Below are 19,641 nucleotides of genomic sequence, written 5' to 3'. Positions count from 1 at the left end.
AATTTTAAAATTAGATTTTATTTTTAATTAAAATAAATATGGTTTTTATTAACGGTGTTAGAAGAACCATTATATTAGAGGCATTTGTATAAAAACAGTATTTTATGGGGTACAAAATAAATGTAAGTTTTAGACGGATATTCATGCAAATTTAAATTTTTTAAAAAATATTTATGCAATTTTTTTTTAATTATTTTAGTCATAAACCAAATGCAGCGGAAAATATGGTTATTATTATAATCCATTCTAGTTCTGAGCCCAGCTGCGGCCCAAATTTATCTTAAAATTGGGGGCAGGAAATTGGAACCCAGACCAGCTATCGGTAGGGAAAAAAAAAGAAAAGGGGGATTTAGGGAGCTTCTGAGATCGGACCCAAACGGAACGGAACCACGGAACCGAATACCCTGGCCCCTCATAGTGGGCGAGGAGCACTTTTAGTATCGCGGGACAGCGAAACCTGCTCTCTCGAAGGTTCGAGATCTCTCTCTTTCTCGACCTCGAGTGATCAAAATCTCCCCCAATTCGACCGCTCTCAATCGAATCGATCTCCGTTAAGGATTCATCCATCCGTCTTTACGCTTTGTTTCTCTGGGAGGAGGAGGAGATTTGCTGAGTTAGGGTTGCTTCTGTGATCGAAATCCATGGCAGGAAGAGAAGTTCGAGAGTACACCAATCTCAGCGACCCCAAAGGTACCAACAATACGAGCAATAAGCCATCTGGCGTTCTTCTTCTTTTTCTTTCTTTCATGGCATCTTCCTTTCCCTTGCTTTCTATCTCAATGTCTCCGTGATTTTTCTTGTTGATGCTATTTCCTGTGTTTCTCTTAACTGTTTCTAGTATTTGTATGGATTCATGTAGGTTTGCTTGTAAAATTTAGAACTCTATGTGAATGTCTTTTGGTTTTTTCGGTGATATCCCTTTAGAAGCTCACGTTGATGGGGGATAATAATGGTGGTTGTTGTTTTTGATCCGCAGATAGGAAGTGGGGGAAAGGGAAGGATAAGATCGACGATGAGGACATTACTTTCCAGCGCATGGTAGCAAGGGTTAGCGGATCGGCCCTTCTATCTCTATTTCTTTCTTCAAGTTGTTGCCTTCTTAATTATTTTTATCTACGTTCCACTGTTTGATTTCGTATGGGTATTCAGGTGATGATGTGCTTTTTAAACTGTGACAGCGAAGAAGGAATTTTAGGTTTTATACCATGTAGTTTAATGGAGTAGGAAATACGTCAAGAGATCGATGCTTAGACATTGGTAGGTTTGCCTTTACTCTTTCTTTACTTGGCAAGGTCCTGTTAGAATATACTCTTTTAAACGATGGCACAATCTTTGCCGGCCATATAATAAGAAGAGCAACTCAGGTTTGGGTTTCAGTTAAGCTTGAGTTGAACTAATTGAAACTTAGTTTGATAATAAATTATATTCTTAGAGCTAATGTTATAGTCCATGCCTTTGGGGTTTCAAGTATATGATGGAGTTCTTTTCCATTTTAGAGATCAATGGTTTAGTCTGAGGATTTGGGTTCCACCTAGATGAGAACTAGATACAGGAAAAGAAAGGCTTATTATTAATTTAAGTAGATTGAAACAAGACTAGCTATAACCATTGAATTAGATAGAGTACTTGGCTAATTTTTAATAACTACATCACTCTGAGTTTAAAGAAAGATGAAGATGTTACTTCCATCTCCATCTTTGGGTGAATTACTTTCAAAAATTGTTAAATTAGGAGACCATTAAATAAATATTTGTAGAAGAGGCTCAACTAGGGAGGTGTCAAAATTTTCTTTGTACAACTTATAAAATTGAAGGTAGCTTTGAAAGGGACACAAAAGGGTATGAAAAATCATAAGTAATATGGGGCTAACTTGGCTTACAAGCTCTATCTAAGTGAGAGATTCACTGCTTCATGCAAGCTGCGGTATTTGTGTCACATAGAGAAGATTTCAGCGTATATTTAGGATGATGATGTTCTGAAATTAAAATATTGGTTACTGACATCCAAAACTTTCTTCATAATCCACATTAAAATTTCCTATTCTTGCCTTTCTATTGATACCAATTTTTCTTAGAAACTATTTATCCCTTCTTCTTTTCTGTCTCTGGAAATAGTAGTTATCATATCAGATCTTGTAAATTTGTTCAAAGGGCAATTTTCTTTATGATTGATCAATAAATCCCACACTAGGAAATTTGGCTTTAGTAGTAAATATAATACAACACTGATTGAAGTTAAAAATAAGCTGCCCAATTCAAACCAGGACTTTTGGTCTTTAAATCACTAGATTTTATTTTATTTTAAGTTTTTATCATGATTTAATTTCATTTTTTAGACCCTATGTTCATTCTATGGATCTTCCTTATTGTATGCTTTACATTAGAAATCTAATCTCATCTGCAAGCCTTTGGATAGAGAATTAGGCTGCATTCTTACATAAATTACCCCCATCATTTCTATTCATGTCATGGGGCCCTATATGCATTGACCAATTTGGAGTTAAAGGGAGAAAAGAGGGAGGGGCAGATGGGTGCCTATCATACTTGAATGTTCTGAGACCCATTTCTCTTGTAGCTAGAATCTTTCATCTTGGCTAACACACCCAATTCAGAGTCTTCCTGGAATCTTGAACGTATACCTGCTTCCACATATCTACACCAATATTATCTTCCATACCCTCTCCCGATACTGGCAACTAAGCCCCTTTAGACCTGCTTCTTTCTCTATCCAAAAGTTCCTAAGGTCAGCCAGTTTGAAGAGGGGTTTTAGGGTAATCCAATTATGGCATCAAAGGTTTATCCTTAAAGTCGTATTAGACAATATGATGTGAATATTGAGAAGAGTTAAGGATTCTTCTCTTGAACCTCTGCCTTTTAACCCCTATATTTCTTGCTTAATATCAGACTTTTGTCTATATGATCCTCCTTTCTTCTGTCTCTCCATGTCTATTACTCTTTTTCTCTCTGTATTTGGCTATTAATGAAGAAATTATCGTCAAGATTGGAAGTTTTTAATGCTCATCATTTTGTGTGGTTGACCTGAGGAGCTGCATCACGAATGACTAATATATTTTCGACATTGATTTTCCTTAAAAAGTTCATGAAAAATGTTAGTTGCAGGTCACTTGTGTTTTACATGGCACACTTCTAAAGCAGTGCCATTTAAGGAACTCCACGTGTGAAACCAAGATGATCTGTGGTTCCTTTTGTGAAATCACTCCATTGAAAGTGTCTTTGAGCTGTTGGACTACAGCATGCATATTCCTACCTTGCTATATTCCCTTTGTGACTTGTATGCTTCAAATAGCAGTGGATGGTATGTTAGTGAAGTAAATCATGGTTTATGGTGTCTATTATTGAACCTATTAACTTGAGAATGGAAACTTATGTGCATAGTTTGAACAGCTTATTTGATGGTTTTCCCGAGTTTCACCTCGAGGCTAGTTTCTCCAAGGATGCCTAAGGGCTTCCATGCAAGGCTACACTTTGAGGCACAATATGAATCTGTGGTTTGGCCTGTGTGTTAGAATCAGTGTGGTATGATTACAGGAGGAAATTGACATGATTGTTTGTTTTGTATGCATTCATGTATTTCTTTGCTAATGTGTATGCTGCATTATCATGTTTGTTCAAATTGTTCCAAGTGGAAAAGATGAGTTAAATGATAAATGATATTCTTTTCTTAATCTTCCAGTTTAAGGACTGTCCATATGAATGTTCTTCTCACAAGTATTGAGTTGAAGTCTTCTAATGGAGAAGTTGAAACTATAAGATTTATTTTTCATCAAATTAGAAGTGAACAAAATAGGCCCCACATGCTAAGGAAACAAGCAAGCACGCACAAGCTTCTTTCTCCCCCCGCCCCGCGGAGAAGAGAGAAGAGAGGGGGGGGGAAGTGGTCGGATTGGGACTTCTGTCCGAGGGAAGAAAAGAGATATAGGAGTATGTTGAAAAAGATAAATTTAATTAAGACATATTTTTAATATTCAGGTCTTCTTTTTTTTAAAATTTAGATTCATGACCAATCTGTAAAAAGAATAGAATCTCTAAAGTTTCCGAGTATCTGATGTTTAATTGATTCTGACGTGCATTGGACATGGATTATCGGATTTGGATTTGAGTGTCCAGATAATATCAGCAGACCCCAGTCTACAGATTTCCTTTAGCTTGGTCCAAGTTGAGTGCTTGCATAGTGCCATTCATTTTTATACAGCTGATTGTTTACTGGTGACACATTAGTCTTTAAACAAAAAGTCCTAACTCCTAGGTGTACCCAAAAAAAAAGGAACAAAAGTCCTAAGGCTGATTGTTTGCTGTGGAGGCACTCACCAAAGCCCATCATGTGGGATAGAAAGATTTGGATGAGGTCCATTTGATGTCAAATTCCTTGCTGGAGGTCTCGAAATTCACTGAGTGTATTTGTAATGCATCTGGCTTCCTAATTGTTATCTACTCGCTACTGGTCTCCATGCTGCGAATTTCTTTTTATTTTTTATTTTTATTTTCATTGGGAAGATATTTGTGACAATTAAGTCAGGATGGTCAGGTGGCCCAGAGGTGAGCCCTTATTTCCTGAGTATGATCCAGTTGATGCATGTGAGGAGGAGGGTGGACTTTGGTGATGCTCCTGACTTACCGTTGAGATATTGTGCAATGCATGTAGCAGAAACCTTCATCTAATTAATAGTGGAGATGCCAGTTTGAATGACATGCTGGCTGTTTGGAATCCAGGATCCCTACTTTTGAAGTTCATTTTTTTTCCTGTCACATCATTTTCTTGGTTTACCTGGAATTCAGATTCCAAATTTTCTTAAAATTGCTTTGGTGACTAAAGAGATAATAAAGAGTTGGTTGAGAGGGGTTGTGAGTTGGGAAGTCTTGAGAGGGGAGGAGAGCATGCCACTTTTTAAGGAGCATGGCTTGCTGGCGTATTTTTTTTCCCTCTTGGGATTTCTAGGTTGGGATTTAGAGATCCCAGATCTCTAGGAAACCAGATCTCGATGCATTAATTCATTCCTGATGTTTCTGTGATTTTTAAGAAGGGAATTGAGAGTTTAGTTAGCATTTGTCTGTAATGCAGCTTTTCATTTACCCATCCATGAGCGTTTTCTTTAATGTGTGTTTTTTCTTAATTTTGGGGTTTGGGTTTAAGTGGGCGGTATATCTATTATACTACAAGGCAACTAAAACTGGACGTGCAATGTCCACAGTATACAAGCAAAGAATAGGCAATATCCACAGTACACAAGCAAAGAACACTGTTGTGCATGTGAAGTTCAAGCAGACATCCGTGCAACCAAGCCAGTGGGTGAGGGCAGCCCGATAGAGAAAAACCATAGAAAACCCAACAGAGAAAAACCATGGAAAACTCAACAGAGAACAATGGACAGAAACCATAGCTGATCCAGTAACTGTATGAATGGATCATCCATCCTGATTTAGAACAACCCAGTGGGCGATGGCAGCCCAAAAGTGGTTGTTAAAATAGAAGGCTCCGAAGTGCTGGGCTGAATCAGTGCACTGAGGTGCCCACGATGGTGGGAGGATGAATGAACAGGAAGCAACAGCACCATGGAACAGTGTGTTGAGTGTCCGACGGACATACCCCATGGAGCTCTCTTTATATATTGTGGAGACGCGGATAGATAGAGGTCTTGCTTAAATAGCTAACATGAATATATGTAGTCCATTTACCTTTTCCATGCTGACTGGAAACTGCATAGATTTGTCATTATAAATTTTGGTTTTTATACATTGAATTTATTCTAGTAAGTTTGCAATATGACATGTCCTCTGGCTAGTCTGGGTACTTGATAATTTCCATTTGTTTGTGCGAACTTTCCTTCCTTTGCCTTTCTATGAACTGATCGTCTGGTTTATTAAGCTTCTTATGCCTAGAGAAATGCACATTGTTTGGAGGGTTTTGCCTCACCATTTAATTTTAAAATATATAGAGTTCTGATAACATGCCCCGGCAGGGATCTTGGCTTCTCCTACCGGGCGGTTCATGCTAGCAGATGCAGGAGGTTGCTGGTGAACGTGGTGGCTACCTTCATGGGCGAGGCGGTACATGCTTTTCTTTCACATAACAAGGCTATCTATTTACCTAATTTTGTTAACTTTGATTTGCTTTCATATTCAGCTTTGGACAGTGATGACTTGCTCTATCTGAAAGAGCAAATGGAAGCTGAGGAAGATGCTGAGCGTCTTCTTCGACGCACAGAGAAACGTGCATTTGCTGCATTCAAGATATCCTTTTGAGTTTGAATGCATAATTTGCATTTCGTTTTGTTCTTTTAATGGGTCTTGGTTCTTTTGCTTTCTTTTATTCGCCCATCACAAAGCTGCAAATTTAGCAGATTCCACACCTGCATCTATGCCCTTGCCGCTCCGTGTTGAACCAAAGCCAAAGAGTGGGATCAGGTGATATTTCATTCTGTTGTACTTGTTAAATGCTACTGATTTTTTGTATTCTCTTGTAAATTTTTTATTTGGTGTTCTCTTTGTGGACAGGCAGCAAGATCTCTTGAAGAATATTATTGAAATCAAACCGAAGCGACGGAGACTATCAAGCCCTTCAGGTTCGACACAGGATGACAGGTCAAGCCCATATGTGGCTACAAGAGTTTCATCATCCAGGGATGATGAACGGATTTTGGAGAAATGCTCATCTCCTGCAGAAGGACCAACCGAGAACAAATCCTCGTCTTCGGCTGATCAAGTTTCTACACATGGGGATGCCGGAGATCAACTGGGAGAAGATTCATCCTCAAGGAAGTCAAATGGCGAAGAGACGAATGCCAAACCAGATAATGCTGTTAGAAGCTTATTAGGCTTAGCTTATGAGAGCTCTGATGATGAATGACTGGGATCATGATAGCAGTTGCAGTCACTATGTGAGAAGGACAAAATATGAGTCTGCATACTAATAATTCAATTAGAAATGCTGCAGATCAATCTATGCAACTCGTTAGATCAAGTGAAGAAAAAAAAAGTGGTCTAGAGATATGATGTTAATAGTGTGCATGGAGCCACTCTTGTGCACAAATCAAGGCTCCAGGGTAGTTGGATTCAAGGAGATATGGTGTGTTGGTCCATGATTCTCCATACTGTGCTAAAAGCCGACTTTGAAGAGTTTGTGGATACCATGCCAATGTTGGATGATGTTGTATTTCTCCACCACCTTAAGAGATCAAAAGCCTCATCTTCCATTTCAGAAAGAACATCGTCCTAGGTGTCCAATGTGAATTTCTTGGATGCTTCAAAAATTCTATCAAAGTTCATGCCAACATTTCTTTTGCCCAGGCTAATGGAGGAAAGTGTGATCCCACTCCATCCGTATTCCCAAATTCAGGATAAAGATCTTGAAAAAGCTGTGAACCTCATCAAGCTTTCTTCGACATTCCTTCTCATCATATGATTGCATGTAGGAGAATTCCATAAATATCAATTTAAACTTTCATCAGTAACACTTTCATCTAACTAAGTTTCAAATTCCCAAAAATTCTTTGATGTATGAATTTGCATTGGGAAAATTATCAGCTGAAAATGTCGTTGTTACATCAACAAAAGATTCCAAGAATTCACACGTCGCCTCAGCTTGTTTCAACTCATCGTCTTAGAGCCAAAATTATAGTGTTCGCTTGCAAACCTGATGAATACCACCACTTCATGCAACAAAGCATTTTAGAACTAAATGTGGCAACATCCAAAGCCAAACACCTTTTACAGGAGCACCATGATAACCCACATTCCTTCCGGCACCAATATGTCAAAGATATGTCACCATGGTAACATATCTTATGAGTAATATAATCCATATGATTTGGATTTTGGATTAGATCTACTCTAGGGTTACACCAATTCCCTCAAACATCAAAGATTTGACTCTTTTATCTTTGAGTTTCTAAATATTGGAAGACTAATTTTCATCATCATGATTATCAAAAAAGGGGATGGCTTTGGCTCTATTGCTTCAAATTTATTTTCTTTCAGCTTTCCAATTTGTACCAAATGAGTACATTTTCTCCAAGCGAAAAATTGTAGTCTAAACATTCCTCGTGAATGCTTTGTGAATCCCTTATTTCTCTTAGATGGTGGTAATTTTAATGATTTTTTCATATAAAGTCATGCTCTTATTTGATTTTCTTTGTTTCTGAACATAGCATTCCTAGACCCTAATATAGATGAAAACGTAACTTTTCTTGGCACATCACATACATGCATACGCACAATACATATATACATAAATAGGTAAATAATATATACATACATATATATGTGTGTGTGTGTGTGTGTCTACATAAACTCAAATGTACACATACATACATACATACATAGATATGAACATCTATACATACATAAAAGCGATGAAATTTTTGTAACTTTTTAATTGTCATAATTAATAACTTTGATCAGGTTTCTCCATGAAAATTTTAATTTGTGGAATTCTAAATGATGCTGCATTTTTATAAAAAAGATTGTAACCTTTTTGGACTCTGAAGTTAGAGTCCAAGTGGGAATGCTTCGCAGTTCCAGACTTCTACGATTCTTGCAAAATAAGAGTCCCATATATACTCTAAAATCCAAATTCACAAAATTTATAGGCTAGATTAAGAACATAATATATCAAATAAATCTTAAACAACTTCATGAGAAAGGGATAATATACTTAATCCAATGTTAATGTATTTTTAAAATTTATCTCATATATGAAAGTTTTAGTAGTAAACACGTGCATTTTCTTATACATTAAAACAAATCCTTACACCATATTAAAGAGGCTTTATTTTCCAATTTTTCAATGCCAACAATAACTTTTTGATACGTTTTCTGAAAATGGAATTCTAATATTGGACTTGAAATATTTTAATTTTATACATAATAAGTGTCCGACGTCTTCTATAGTCAAAATTTGTTAAAAAATAAATTTTATTTATATAAAAAATATAATATAGAAAATAAATATTAAATAATTTTATTAATAAATATTAAATCTTAAATAAAACTTTAGAAGCCACATGCATCTGCTCGAGAACTTATTAAATCTTAAGCAACTATATTTCCCAACTACTGAATTTCCACAATCACCCTATCTTGATTTCTCTCTTGAGGATCGTAATCATGATGAACTTATGTAAAAAAAGGAGATTTTGATTGTTTTTTTGACTTCAAGAAAGAGGATTCCAAAGAGAACTCTCCTCAAAATGGGGTTTCTACGGTTGTATGCATAATAATAGTTTATCTAAATTAAGAATGTAATATAGCAAATAAATTTTCATAATTTCAATATGAAGGCATATTACCACATGCATATGCTTAAATCTTTTTAAAACTTATTCTTTATTAAATTCTTTAGCAATCATTTGTATTTACATATGCATTGTAGCTAATATGTAATAGTAATATGTTGTTTGGTAGACGAAAAATAAGATATCATAATCTACAAGAAAAACATATACTGTGTGGATATAGTCCATAGGACAACTTATTTTCCTTTCTATCTAGGGGAATGGAGCAGAAAGGAAAAGGGAGGGAGGGGCATAACAGAAATGCAAAGCGTTATGTTTAACAAAATACAAATGAAAAATTGAATATTAAGTTTACATATAAAGCTAATTAATCCACTTGCAATACATCATGTAAGTGATATCTTTTGGGTCCATTGCATACCCTAAAATATCAGAATGTTAAGACATGCATGCCTTTCAACAGTGTTGCCTAGCTATACAGCCCAAGAAGAGAGGAAGGAGGGGGGGGGGGGGGGGGGGGGGGGGGGGGGGATGAATTGGGTTTTCTAAAAACTTTATCTAATAATACAATAGAATAAGTGTTTGATAGTAAAATATAAACTTTAGCAGCAAACTAATAAGTAAACTAAAGATAAAAGCAAACAATCAAGCAATAAAAACACACAAAGTTTATAGTACTTCGGTGTCAACTCTGCACCTACGTCCACTCCCCAAAACTTTCTTCTTGATAATTTCACTATAATCTTTCCGAGATTACAGTCTGATTGTTTTACACGGGCTCACAATCAACCCAGTTGATTTTTTAGTTAATCAACTAAAACTTACATCGATTATTTTACTCAGGCTCATAATCAACCTAGTTGATTTTCCCAAATAATCAACCAAAACTTTTTCTGAGCCTATCCCAGACTAAACATAATCTAATTCAATATTTGGATGGATCTTTTTTCGAGTTTCAAATTTTGAAACTTTTTCAGCAAAGTATACAAAGAATTAAGTGTAGACACAATAATACAGCTCCAAAATAATAAATACAAAACAATAAATGGAGCACGACTCTATTGGTTGGCTTTGATTGATCTTGAAGGCACTTCAACAACTCTCAGATATTGTAGATGTGATTTTTTAGCTTGCAATAAAAAATCTTGAATGATATTCTCTTTGAAGCTCTCTTTTTTGTTTCCTCTTTTTGCTCTAGTGAATTTTTTTTTATACTGCTTGAGCTCTCTATCCTTTGGAAGTGGTTGGAACACACTCCTACTCGTTAGATAGGCTCAAAGAGCCGTTGTGAGATGAAAAAAACCATTGTGACTTTTTCTCTCGGGTCTACTCTTGTTTGACTAGCGCTTGTAATTTTCATGGGTCGACTCGCCGATATGATGAAATTTTTTACCTTTCTATTTTTTCTTTGTGGCTATTTAGGGGTTGACTCGCTTTTGTCTGGGGTCGACTCTTTTTGATTGGAGTCAGCTCGAGCTCTTCATGTGTCGACTCGTTACCATGTTGAATTCCACATTTTTCCATCTAATCTTTTGAGACTATTCTAGGGTCGACTCTTGTTTGACTGCAGTCAGCTCGAGCTTTTTATGTGTCGACTTGTTACTACGCTGAATTCTATATCTTTCTATCTGTCTTCTGAGGCTATTTTGGGGTCGACTCACGATCTAATGGAGTCAAATCATAAAGGCGTATCAGTTAGTTATAGTGTGCGAGGGTCGACTAATTGCAAATTTGGAGTCGATTCTTGAGGTAGCTTAGGATGAAATTTTCTATGCTTATATGTGAGCTTCGAAAGAATGTTCTCATGGCCTTTTTGGAGTTATGCTTCTTGATGTAGAGCTTCAGATAGATGATCTTCATTTGAGAGTAAACTGAAGGCTTTCTTCTTTGCTTTTTGAAATCAATCAATTAAACTCAAGGCAATGGATTAGTCAAGTTTTTACGCAAATATTTTGTATCATCAAAATCAACTCTTTAGGGTCAACAAACAGCAAACATAAGTAAATTTTCTTCTAATATGTTGCTAAGGCATATCGAAAATGAAAATAATACAAATATTTATAACTTTTCAATTTTGAAAGTATACAAAAAATAATACAAAAAATCTTGCTAAATACTAGATCCCATCTCCCATGCAACATCCTCTTCCATTGTGGTATCAGCTAGCTCAACTCCTACATTGCCACAAGCTTGAGCACCATTCCGAATTACTAATCTTACCACTGATAGCTCCTCTCTTCTGGAAAGTTGTCATGAAATCTGCATTCATCACTCTGGCGAAAGTGACATTGGACATCCACCTATGAAGCTACACCATCTTGAATATCACACCTCACTTCATTTTACATTCTATTGGAACTCTCCAGCATTTGCGTCTCAAATCAAATGGTACGTACATGCTACATACACACTTCTTGTCCTTCATCAATACCATGATGCCATATGCCACCTTCATAACTCCATCTTGTGTTGGATGCCTTGAAACTCCTGAAGGACAAAAGAATTAGTAGAGGTCTTCCTCACGAACTTCATTTACTATTCCATTTCAACACTGCTTAGTGAAATCAGAGGAACCAATCTTGGCTAACATATATAAGTATATATATATAGAGCCAAAGATAAAATCAAAAAGCAAAATATTTTTGCGTGTGTGCATTGGATTCGGAATCTAAGAGTTCCTCTATTGTGTTGGATTGGGAGACATCATATTTTGAGTGGGATTAGAAAGAAGAGAAGAAAGGGGTTCCATCGTCCATCCGAGAAGCCATAGCCATCCCTGGATGGATTCTTACATCTATTTTGTTAGACTTGGCAAGGATCTTTCTAAGCTTCCGGGGACGGATCTTGTATATCTAGTCTTCCATCCTACTGTGACATTGTAACATGGCCTAAAAAGCTTGGAGGGTTAGGCATCCACAGGCGTGGAGACAAGCTCTCATTGGAAGCCAAGCTTGTGGACTCCTATGCTCTCATGCCTTCGCTTAGGCCAAGATTGTTTTTACCAAGTATAGTTTTGTTGGTAATTGGTGGGACAAATAAGTTCTTAGGTTTGGACAACATTTTGCTTTCTTGATTAATAAATCAATGAGTTTCTAAACATATATAGAGCAAATAGAAGAAATCAAGTTAGCAGAAACCAGTACTTGGTTTAAGACATGCTATAGAAGGTGCTCCTTTTAGAGTAGAATTCGTGTAAACATACCTGATGGTTTAACCTATCTTCCTTGAAGTGCAGTTAAATAAAGGAGGATCAAGGTTGAAACCATACTAGCCAATCCAGATGCTATGAAAATCGATAAAAGAAATTTTAACTCTCTTTGATTTGAGCTTCAACACTCTTGCCTCAAGTACTCAGAATTCATACTCTCTTAATGTGCAAAGAATAATATCACTCTCTTGATGCTCTTCTTCACACCCCTTTGTGTTGTTGGAGATAGAAAGCAATGGAGGTTCCTTTCCCAGTTTATGGATGTGAATGGGAATTATGAATGAGTGTCTAAACACCCTTTTATTTGGATTGGATGCATACATGCGATCCATTAACTTTGGATGGGGCAGGAGTCATGGAGTCTCATACCAACAAATTGGGAGCTGGTAGACCAATCGGATCGACAAATTATTTCTTTTTTGTTCTTTTCCTTTTTTCCTTTTTCTCTTATTTTGTTTAATTTTTAGAGACTTATTTTGTGACTCCTTTGGTTGTATTGCTGCATCAAATTGTTGGCTCGCATGTCATTAAAATACTTCATATATATTAGAAAAATCATCAACCAAGTGATACAAGGAAATTCAACATAAATAAAAGATTAATTGAAGAGTGTTCGAAACTAAATAGTTTATACATGTATTCATAATATAATGGAGAAGTTTCGACAAACAAACAACCTGAAATTGTTAGTTCATCAATTATTCGTTAACAATGGTGTGCCCCCTACATTATATATTGGCTCCCTTCTGTCAGAGCTTCTCAAAATTCCTATGTTCCTAAGTTTTTTTATTATTTTTACCTTTTTAAAAAGTATTCCTTCTACCTTTCCTGTATCAATGAATATGTAGGGCTTTCCCAAATTGCTTATAGGCACTTGGGTGATTTTCCAACCATTAGAGAGAGAGAGAGAGGCAAAAGAAAGGACCTATTTTTTCCAAGTAAATCTAGGGGTGTAAATGGGTCTAATCGAACCGGGTCATGAGTGACCCCAATCTAATCTGGTTTTTTGCTCGGGTTCTAATGTTGGACCAGACCCAACCTAATAGAAAATCTAGTTGGGTTGGGTCGTGTCTACAGTTATAACTTTTGACCTAATGGGTCATTTGGGCTGGGTCGAGTCTATATATAACTCGGTCTCAACCCATAAGATTCGGATCTGGATCTGGTCTGATTCAGGTCCATGTATACCCGTTGGATTAGTTTTAGCAATATGATTTTATGTAATTTATGCACTAATAGGCAAGCTATGGATCAACTTTTCACTTCTAAGCCACTATCATATCATATTCTCTATTTTGATCTCTAAATTAGCTTTAACCTCCGTAATAATGAAGCACATAAGCCGTACGTCACCTAATGTTTTAGAAAATGTATTCTAGTAGTTTTTGAATTTTCTGCACCATGCCATTATCAACAATATCAAGACTATTATTGTTTTTTTTGGAACTTGTTTTGCATGGATTTTTGCATCTGTTAGTATTTGTTTTCTTTCTTAAAGAGACCGATCGCATCGAGGAGAAAAAGAAGGTGAATTGGTTGAAATTGTTTTCAGTATTGTTCTTTCAAAATAAGATTTTGTGAACAACATGACGAATATTTTGTCTGAATGCCTAAGTGGATAATTCTGTATCTATTGAAATTTGGATGCCCAGAATTTCCTTTACGCTTGCACGTATTCATACTTCCATAGTTAGTATACAAGATCTGCTAATTGATGAAATTAAACAGTACCATACATGTTTCAAGGGGCCTGCCGGTTGAATCTGATGGATATCCATAGAATTAGGCTCACTAAGAGACAACCAACAAAAGTATGATGCCAACTTTTTGTTACTGTTCCATAACTCCAAGCATCAAAATTAGAAATTTTGAATCATTGTAGTGAGGAGTTTTGCAATGCATTAGGCTGGGCAGTTAGGCCTACTCCCCATGGCCCGCAGGATCAAATAGTACATCGGGTTTGGGTTGGGTGGGGCCGTAGGATTGGAAACCCAAAATTATTTAAATTTCAAACGAATTGGGTCGGATCAGAATTCAGAAAATCCTGACCTGATCCTAAAAATAGAATGAGTCCAATTTTAAAACCCAATCTGGCCTCATAGGCCCTTTAAAATGGGTCAAATCGGATCTAAATAGGTCAAGTCGTGTTGGGTCACGGGTCAATCCGATCCATTTAGAGCCTTAATTCAACCCAGCCATCCCATTGAATTTAGTGCAAATCCAAAATTGGATTCTCAGTCAAGACGCAAGATTACATAAAAAAGAAGATCACAAGTATGTGCCAAAACAAGAACAAGGAAGGGATCCGGTATAAATTCTCGTCAACATAAAGGTGAAATTGTCAAATTTTAGATTCAATCATCTATGTCATCAATCCTTCTACTTTTTACTAATTTCATATATATACCTACCATCTTATATGGACTAAGTCAGCTTGCATGTGATTCTCCACAATAATTATGCCGGAAATTTTCAAGTTATGGCTAAACAAAAGAATGTTACTACTGCTAATTACTAGACAAGGTCAATTTTAAATAGACGCGGCCCGAAGCATTTGCACCAAATCTCTTAAAGAGAACAGAAGCATCAGACCAAGTTGATGTGGAATATGCTCGCGCCAAAATAGGGGGCCGGCCAGCGTTGGCTTTTCTCATCCCTTGCAATGTCACAGACGATTACAATCGTATATGGTTTAAGGCAGAAAAAACAACCATTACTCCTTAAGATTCGTCTGATTAGAAGACATTTGGAAAACAAAATAATAGTAGTTATTATAATAGTTGTTATCGACAATAATGATAAAAAAAATTGATTAAGTCGCCATTCATCATATAGAAAAATAGATTTCTGCCGGCTGGTCTTGAAATTTTGTATGAGAAGCTGTGCGGGCATGTATTTAATTCTATATCGGTTATTTGCTGGGTAGATCTTGAGTACTTATATAGAATCAAAAAATTCAAATAATATCTTCCAGCTGATCATGTTGGTTTATTTTGAATATTAGTAAAATAGCTGTAGAAACGAAAATCTCTCGACAGCTTGATTCCTTAGATGCTCGCAAGAGACGGCAAAATTGTCACCAAGAAGAACCAAGAGGATAAATTAGGAGTAGGGAAAGGCTGAAGCAGTCATTCTTCCTCACCCTTACAACCCCGTTCACCTCTGCTTCCAGACATGGCTGCAGGCCAGCCTCCTACCTCTGAACTCAGTATAAGGTTAATCAGCAAAAGCATCGTCAAGGCAGCAAACTCCAACGCACCGCTCTCTGTGATCCCGGTCTCCAACTTCGACCACCTCTCCGGCCGCTATCCGGTCACCATCTTCTATGCCTACCGCAAGCCATCCACCGGCGACTTCAACTCCGTCGTCAATGCCATCAAAACCTCTCTCGCAGAGACCTTGAATTACTTCCTCCCCTTTGCGGGACGGATAGTCCCTAATCCTGAGACTGGCGAGCCGGAGATTCTATGCAATAACGAAGGCATCGAGCTGATCGAAGCTTCGGCCGATGTCTCAATAACCAGCCTCAACTTCCATGACCTGAACGACTCCGTAAAGAGAGTCATGCTCCCGTTGCCGACCGAGATTCCTCTAAGCGTCCAGGTGACTGGTTTTGCATGCGGGGGCTTCTCCATGGTTTGGAGCTTCGACCACCTTCTGGCCGACGGTGCTGGCTTCATCAAATTCTTGCACTTGTGGTCCGAGCTGGCCCGAACTGGGCGAATTCCGGTGACGCCGAACCACGACCGGTCAATTTTCCGTCCCCGGTCCCCTCCCAGCTACGGCCCGTTGCTTGACCGGACGTTCACTGGATGCAAGTTGCATGATGTCTTGGCGATGCCGCGGAACGACATCTCTCTCAAGCGTGCGTACTACATCCATGGATCATGCATCGATCGCCTTCAAGCAGCTGCGAGTAAAGGTGGTGGAGTCGAGAGGACCCGGACCGAGGCTATCTCAGCTTACCTCTGGAAACTCTTGGCCAGGTCCCTCGGGGAGACCGATACCGGGTGCAAGATGGGGTGGCTCGTCGACGGGCGCCCCTGGATGCGCTCAGAACCGGATGGAGACCTGTCGAACTACGTCGGGAATCTTGTGTCGATGGCGGTCGGGGAGGCGAGCGCGGGGGAGTTGAAGGAAGGATCCCTCTCGTACGTGGCGGAGATGGCAGCCCAGGTGATCGAAGAGGTGAAGAACAAGGCTCATTTCTTGGAGCTGTTGGACTGGATCGAGTGCCGTCGGCCGGAGATGGTGCTGGCGAGGATTCTGCTGGGTCTTAAGGGGCCGGCGGTGGTGGTGTCGTCGTGCCACAACATGCCAGTGATGGCTACTGACTTCGGATTTGGGTCTCCAAGGCTCGGTACGTTCTACACGGTGCTGGATGCCATTGGAGCTGGCTATGTGAACCTAATTTCCAGTGGAAGGGAGGACGGCTCCTCGTTCGTCTTTGCCTTCATATGGCCGAGGTTGGCGTTGGAGCTTGAATCGGATCCTGAGCAAGTCTTTCTGCCCGTTACTGCGGATTATATTGGTCTATAATTCGTGTCTCAGTAGTATCCACTAGAGGGCTTCTTTTTTTTCTTTTTTTTTTTTTACGCCTGTGTTTTCGCGTTTTGTTGGTAAGAGAGGTTAATTGCACCTGGTAACGGGCCGTGTCTGTATATTTTTCCATGATCTGTTGATAATATGTAAAGTTTCTGTTGGGGGAATAAGATTTTTCCCCCCACGTGACACAAATGCCCCCAAAAAGCCGCACAATCGCCGACCATGAACAGCCGAAGTCGGAACGCCCGACCTCAAGACATCCGACCTCGAGACCTCCGACCTAGGAAAGTCCTGATGCTCAAGGTCTACCCTTGTCAGCCACCTACTACGGCCGTACTCCTCCGAGGTCCAACTGAGGACCATACCCTGCCACTGCTTCAGCATTTATTGCGCATGGCCGCTGTAACCCTCCGGTTCACTCTACAATTAATGCGGATCTCCGGCTTACTCCACAATTAATGCGGATCTCCGGCTTACTCCACCATTAATGCGGATCTCCGGCTTACTCTACAATTAATGTGGATCTCCGGCTTACTCCACCATTAATGCGCATGGCTCCTGACATCTACGGATCCTCGGCTCTCTACGGCAAGTTAGCCCCAGCAGAGTCTGGTCAACCATGATAAGTCTCTGATCTCGGCCATACCTCCAACACCAATGCAATGATTCGCCTGGTAGCGTACTGGTTCGGGTCGTACGACGCCCTCACCGCCGACATCAGTACAATGATTCGCCTGACCGTGCGCCGACCTGAGCCACATGCCGAGCCGTACTATGGCCTCGCCCTATTACATCACAGGTAAACCGACCCCCACCTATAAAAGGGAGCCTTGGCTTCTCAGGAGGGGGTTGGGAAATTCCGCGCCTTACAAGCACTGTTCATCTCCTCCTTACACTATCTGCTCCCTCCCTGACTTGAGCGTCAGAGGGCCGGCGCCGGAAAATCCGGCCACCGGTTTATCTGCAGGCACCCAGACGGAGGACGCCGCCCGCTGACGGATCGCTGCCCCCGCTGTGAGGACCTCCTGCTCCCTCTCTCCAGCCACCCCAGACGGAGGACGCCGCCCGCCGACTGGTCGCCGCCCCGCCATGGTGACCCGCAGCTCCCTCTCCCTCGACCGAAGATTGCCCCCGGGTCCAATTTCCAGCAATAGTTGGCGCTAGAGGAAGGGCCCGAGTAGCAGTCATGAAGTTGAGAAGTAAGGGAGCCTCCAACGTCTTCCGGCGTCCCCCGCAAAGTCCTGGACGCTCTGTCCAGAATTCTCCAACTCCGGCTGACCCAGTTCCTCAGGTCCAGCCGGAACAGTTCAACGCCTTAGTACAGCAAGTCCAGGCCCTGGCCGCCGCCGTTCAGGGCCTGCGACGCGAGGAAGCTTTACCAACGCTTCCCCCGCGGGCCCAGGTCCCGCCGGAATTTCTTCCCAACGGCCCGGTTCTCCCCGGCCAGAATCTACATGGCTCCTCCAGAGCCAATAACGAAGAACGGACTTCCCCCCAGAGAGAGCTACCGGGGGAGGATCTCAACAGAAGACTCCAGCCTTCTGAGGCTGAGTCAGCCCCGGACCGCCGTGAGCCGGCGCAAACCGCGGCGACAATCCCGCGGGTGGGGGAGCTCGACAGAAAGGTTGAGCACTTGGAGCGCCAAATTGCAGCGCTCCACAGTAAGAAGGCGAGGCAGGAGGGAGACTTTGAGTTCACTACCAAGTCCCCCTTCTCCTGCCGGATCGAGGATGAGCCGGTTCCCGCAAGGTTCAAAATGCTTCAGGTGGAGCCCTACAGCGGAATCACCGACCCTCTCGACCACTTGGAGAGCTATCGGGCCCTCATGGCCCTACAAGGGTCCTCGGAGGCCATACTTTGCAAGGCCTTCCCAGCAACCCTCCGAGGGACCGCTCGGCTTTGGTTTTCTGGACTGAAGCCGAACACGGTGTCCTCTTTTGAGCAACTCGGCAGGCAGTTCGCCACCAACTTTGCTGCCAGCCGGCGCCAGCGACGGACGTCAGACTCCCTCCTCGACATCAAACAGAAAGAGGGGGAGTCCCTCAAGGAATACCTGGACCGCTTCACCGCCGCCACATGGGAGGTTCGCGAGCTAGACCAGTCGATAGCCATGTCGGCCCTGAAGACTGGGGTTCGCTCCTACCGATTCCTCTTCTCCATCGAGAAGAGCTTCCCGGCCGATTTCACTGATATGTTGGCCCGGGCCCGGAAGTATGCCAAAGCCGAGGAGGCAGTCGCCTCTAGGCGGGGAGCAATTGAGCCCGCCTCGAAGAAGCAGAAGAAGCGCCGCGAGGAGCGCGGCCAACAGAGGAGCCGATCCCCTCGCCATGAGAAGAATCTCCCCAGACTGAGGAGCCCGCCCCGTCAGCAGGGGCGACCTCAGCAGAGGACCCCTCCCCGACCGAGGTCCCCACCGCGGCCTCGGACGTACCAGGAAAAGTACGAGAACTATACACCCGTCAACGCCCCCCGGGCCGAGATCCTAATGGAAATTGAGGGTCGGGACTTCTTCCGACCCCCGCCGCCTATGCGAGACACGGGATTTCCCCGTAATCCCAGGAAGTACTGTCGCTTCCACCGAGACCGTGGGCACGATACGGAGGACTGCTTCCAGCTCCGGGACGAGATAGAAGCACTC

At 40.9% G+C, this 19,641-nt stretch overlaps 2 protein-coding genes across 4 annotated transcripts; both read left to right on the top strand.

The window, feature by feature from the left end:
- The first annotated feature begins 402 nt into the window (after positions 1-402).
- LOC103714792 lies at positions 403-7,288 on the top strand. 3 transcript variants are annotated; one of them, XM_008802200.4, is made up of 6 exons: positions 403-690; positions 977-1,047; positions 6,017-6,065; positions 6,142-6,248; positions 6,340-6,422; positions 6,513-7,288. In XM_008802200.4, the coding sequence occupies exons 1-6, from the start codon at positions 642-644 to the stop codon at positions 6,862-6,864; spliced, it is 711 nt and encodes a 236-aa protein (XP_008800422.1). In that variant the 5' UTR covers positions 403-641; the 3' UTR covers positions 6,865-7,288. The 3 variants fall into 3 exon arrangements, with proteins under 3 accessions (XP_008800422.1, XP_008800423.1, XP_008800424.1); XM_008802201.3 differs by having other exon boundaries at positions 406-690; positions 5,978-6,065; XM_008802202.4 differs by lacking the exon at positions 977-1,047 and having other exon boundaries at positions 406-690; positions 5,978-6,065.
- Positions 7,289-15,632: 8,344 nt separating this feature from the next.
- LOC120107650 (coniferyl alcohol acyltransferase-like) lies at positions 15,633-16,997 on the top strand. Its single transcript, XM_039121008.1, has one exon. It carries the CDS (start codon positions 15,633-15,635, stop codon positions 16,995-16,997), a length of 1,365 nt encoding a protein of 454 aa, XP_038976936.1.
- The last annotated feature ends 2,644 nt before the right edge of the window (positions 16,998-19,641 follow it).

This window comes from Phoenix dactylifera, unplaced genomic scaffold, assembly GCF_009389715.1.
Source record: "Phoenix dactylifera cultivar Barhee BC4 unplaced genomic scaffold, palm_55x_up_171113_PBpolish2nd_filt_p 000944F, whole genome shotgun sequence".
In the NCBI taxonomy this organism is placed as follows: Eukaryota; Viridiplantae; Streptophyta; class Magnoliopsida; order Arecales; family Arecaceae; genus Phoenix; species Phoenix dactylifera.
This window is presented reverse-complemented; position numbering and strand designations above follow the sequence as displayed.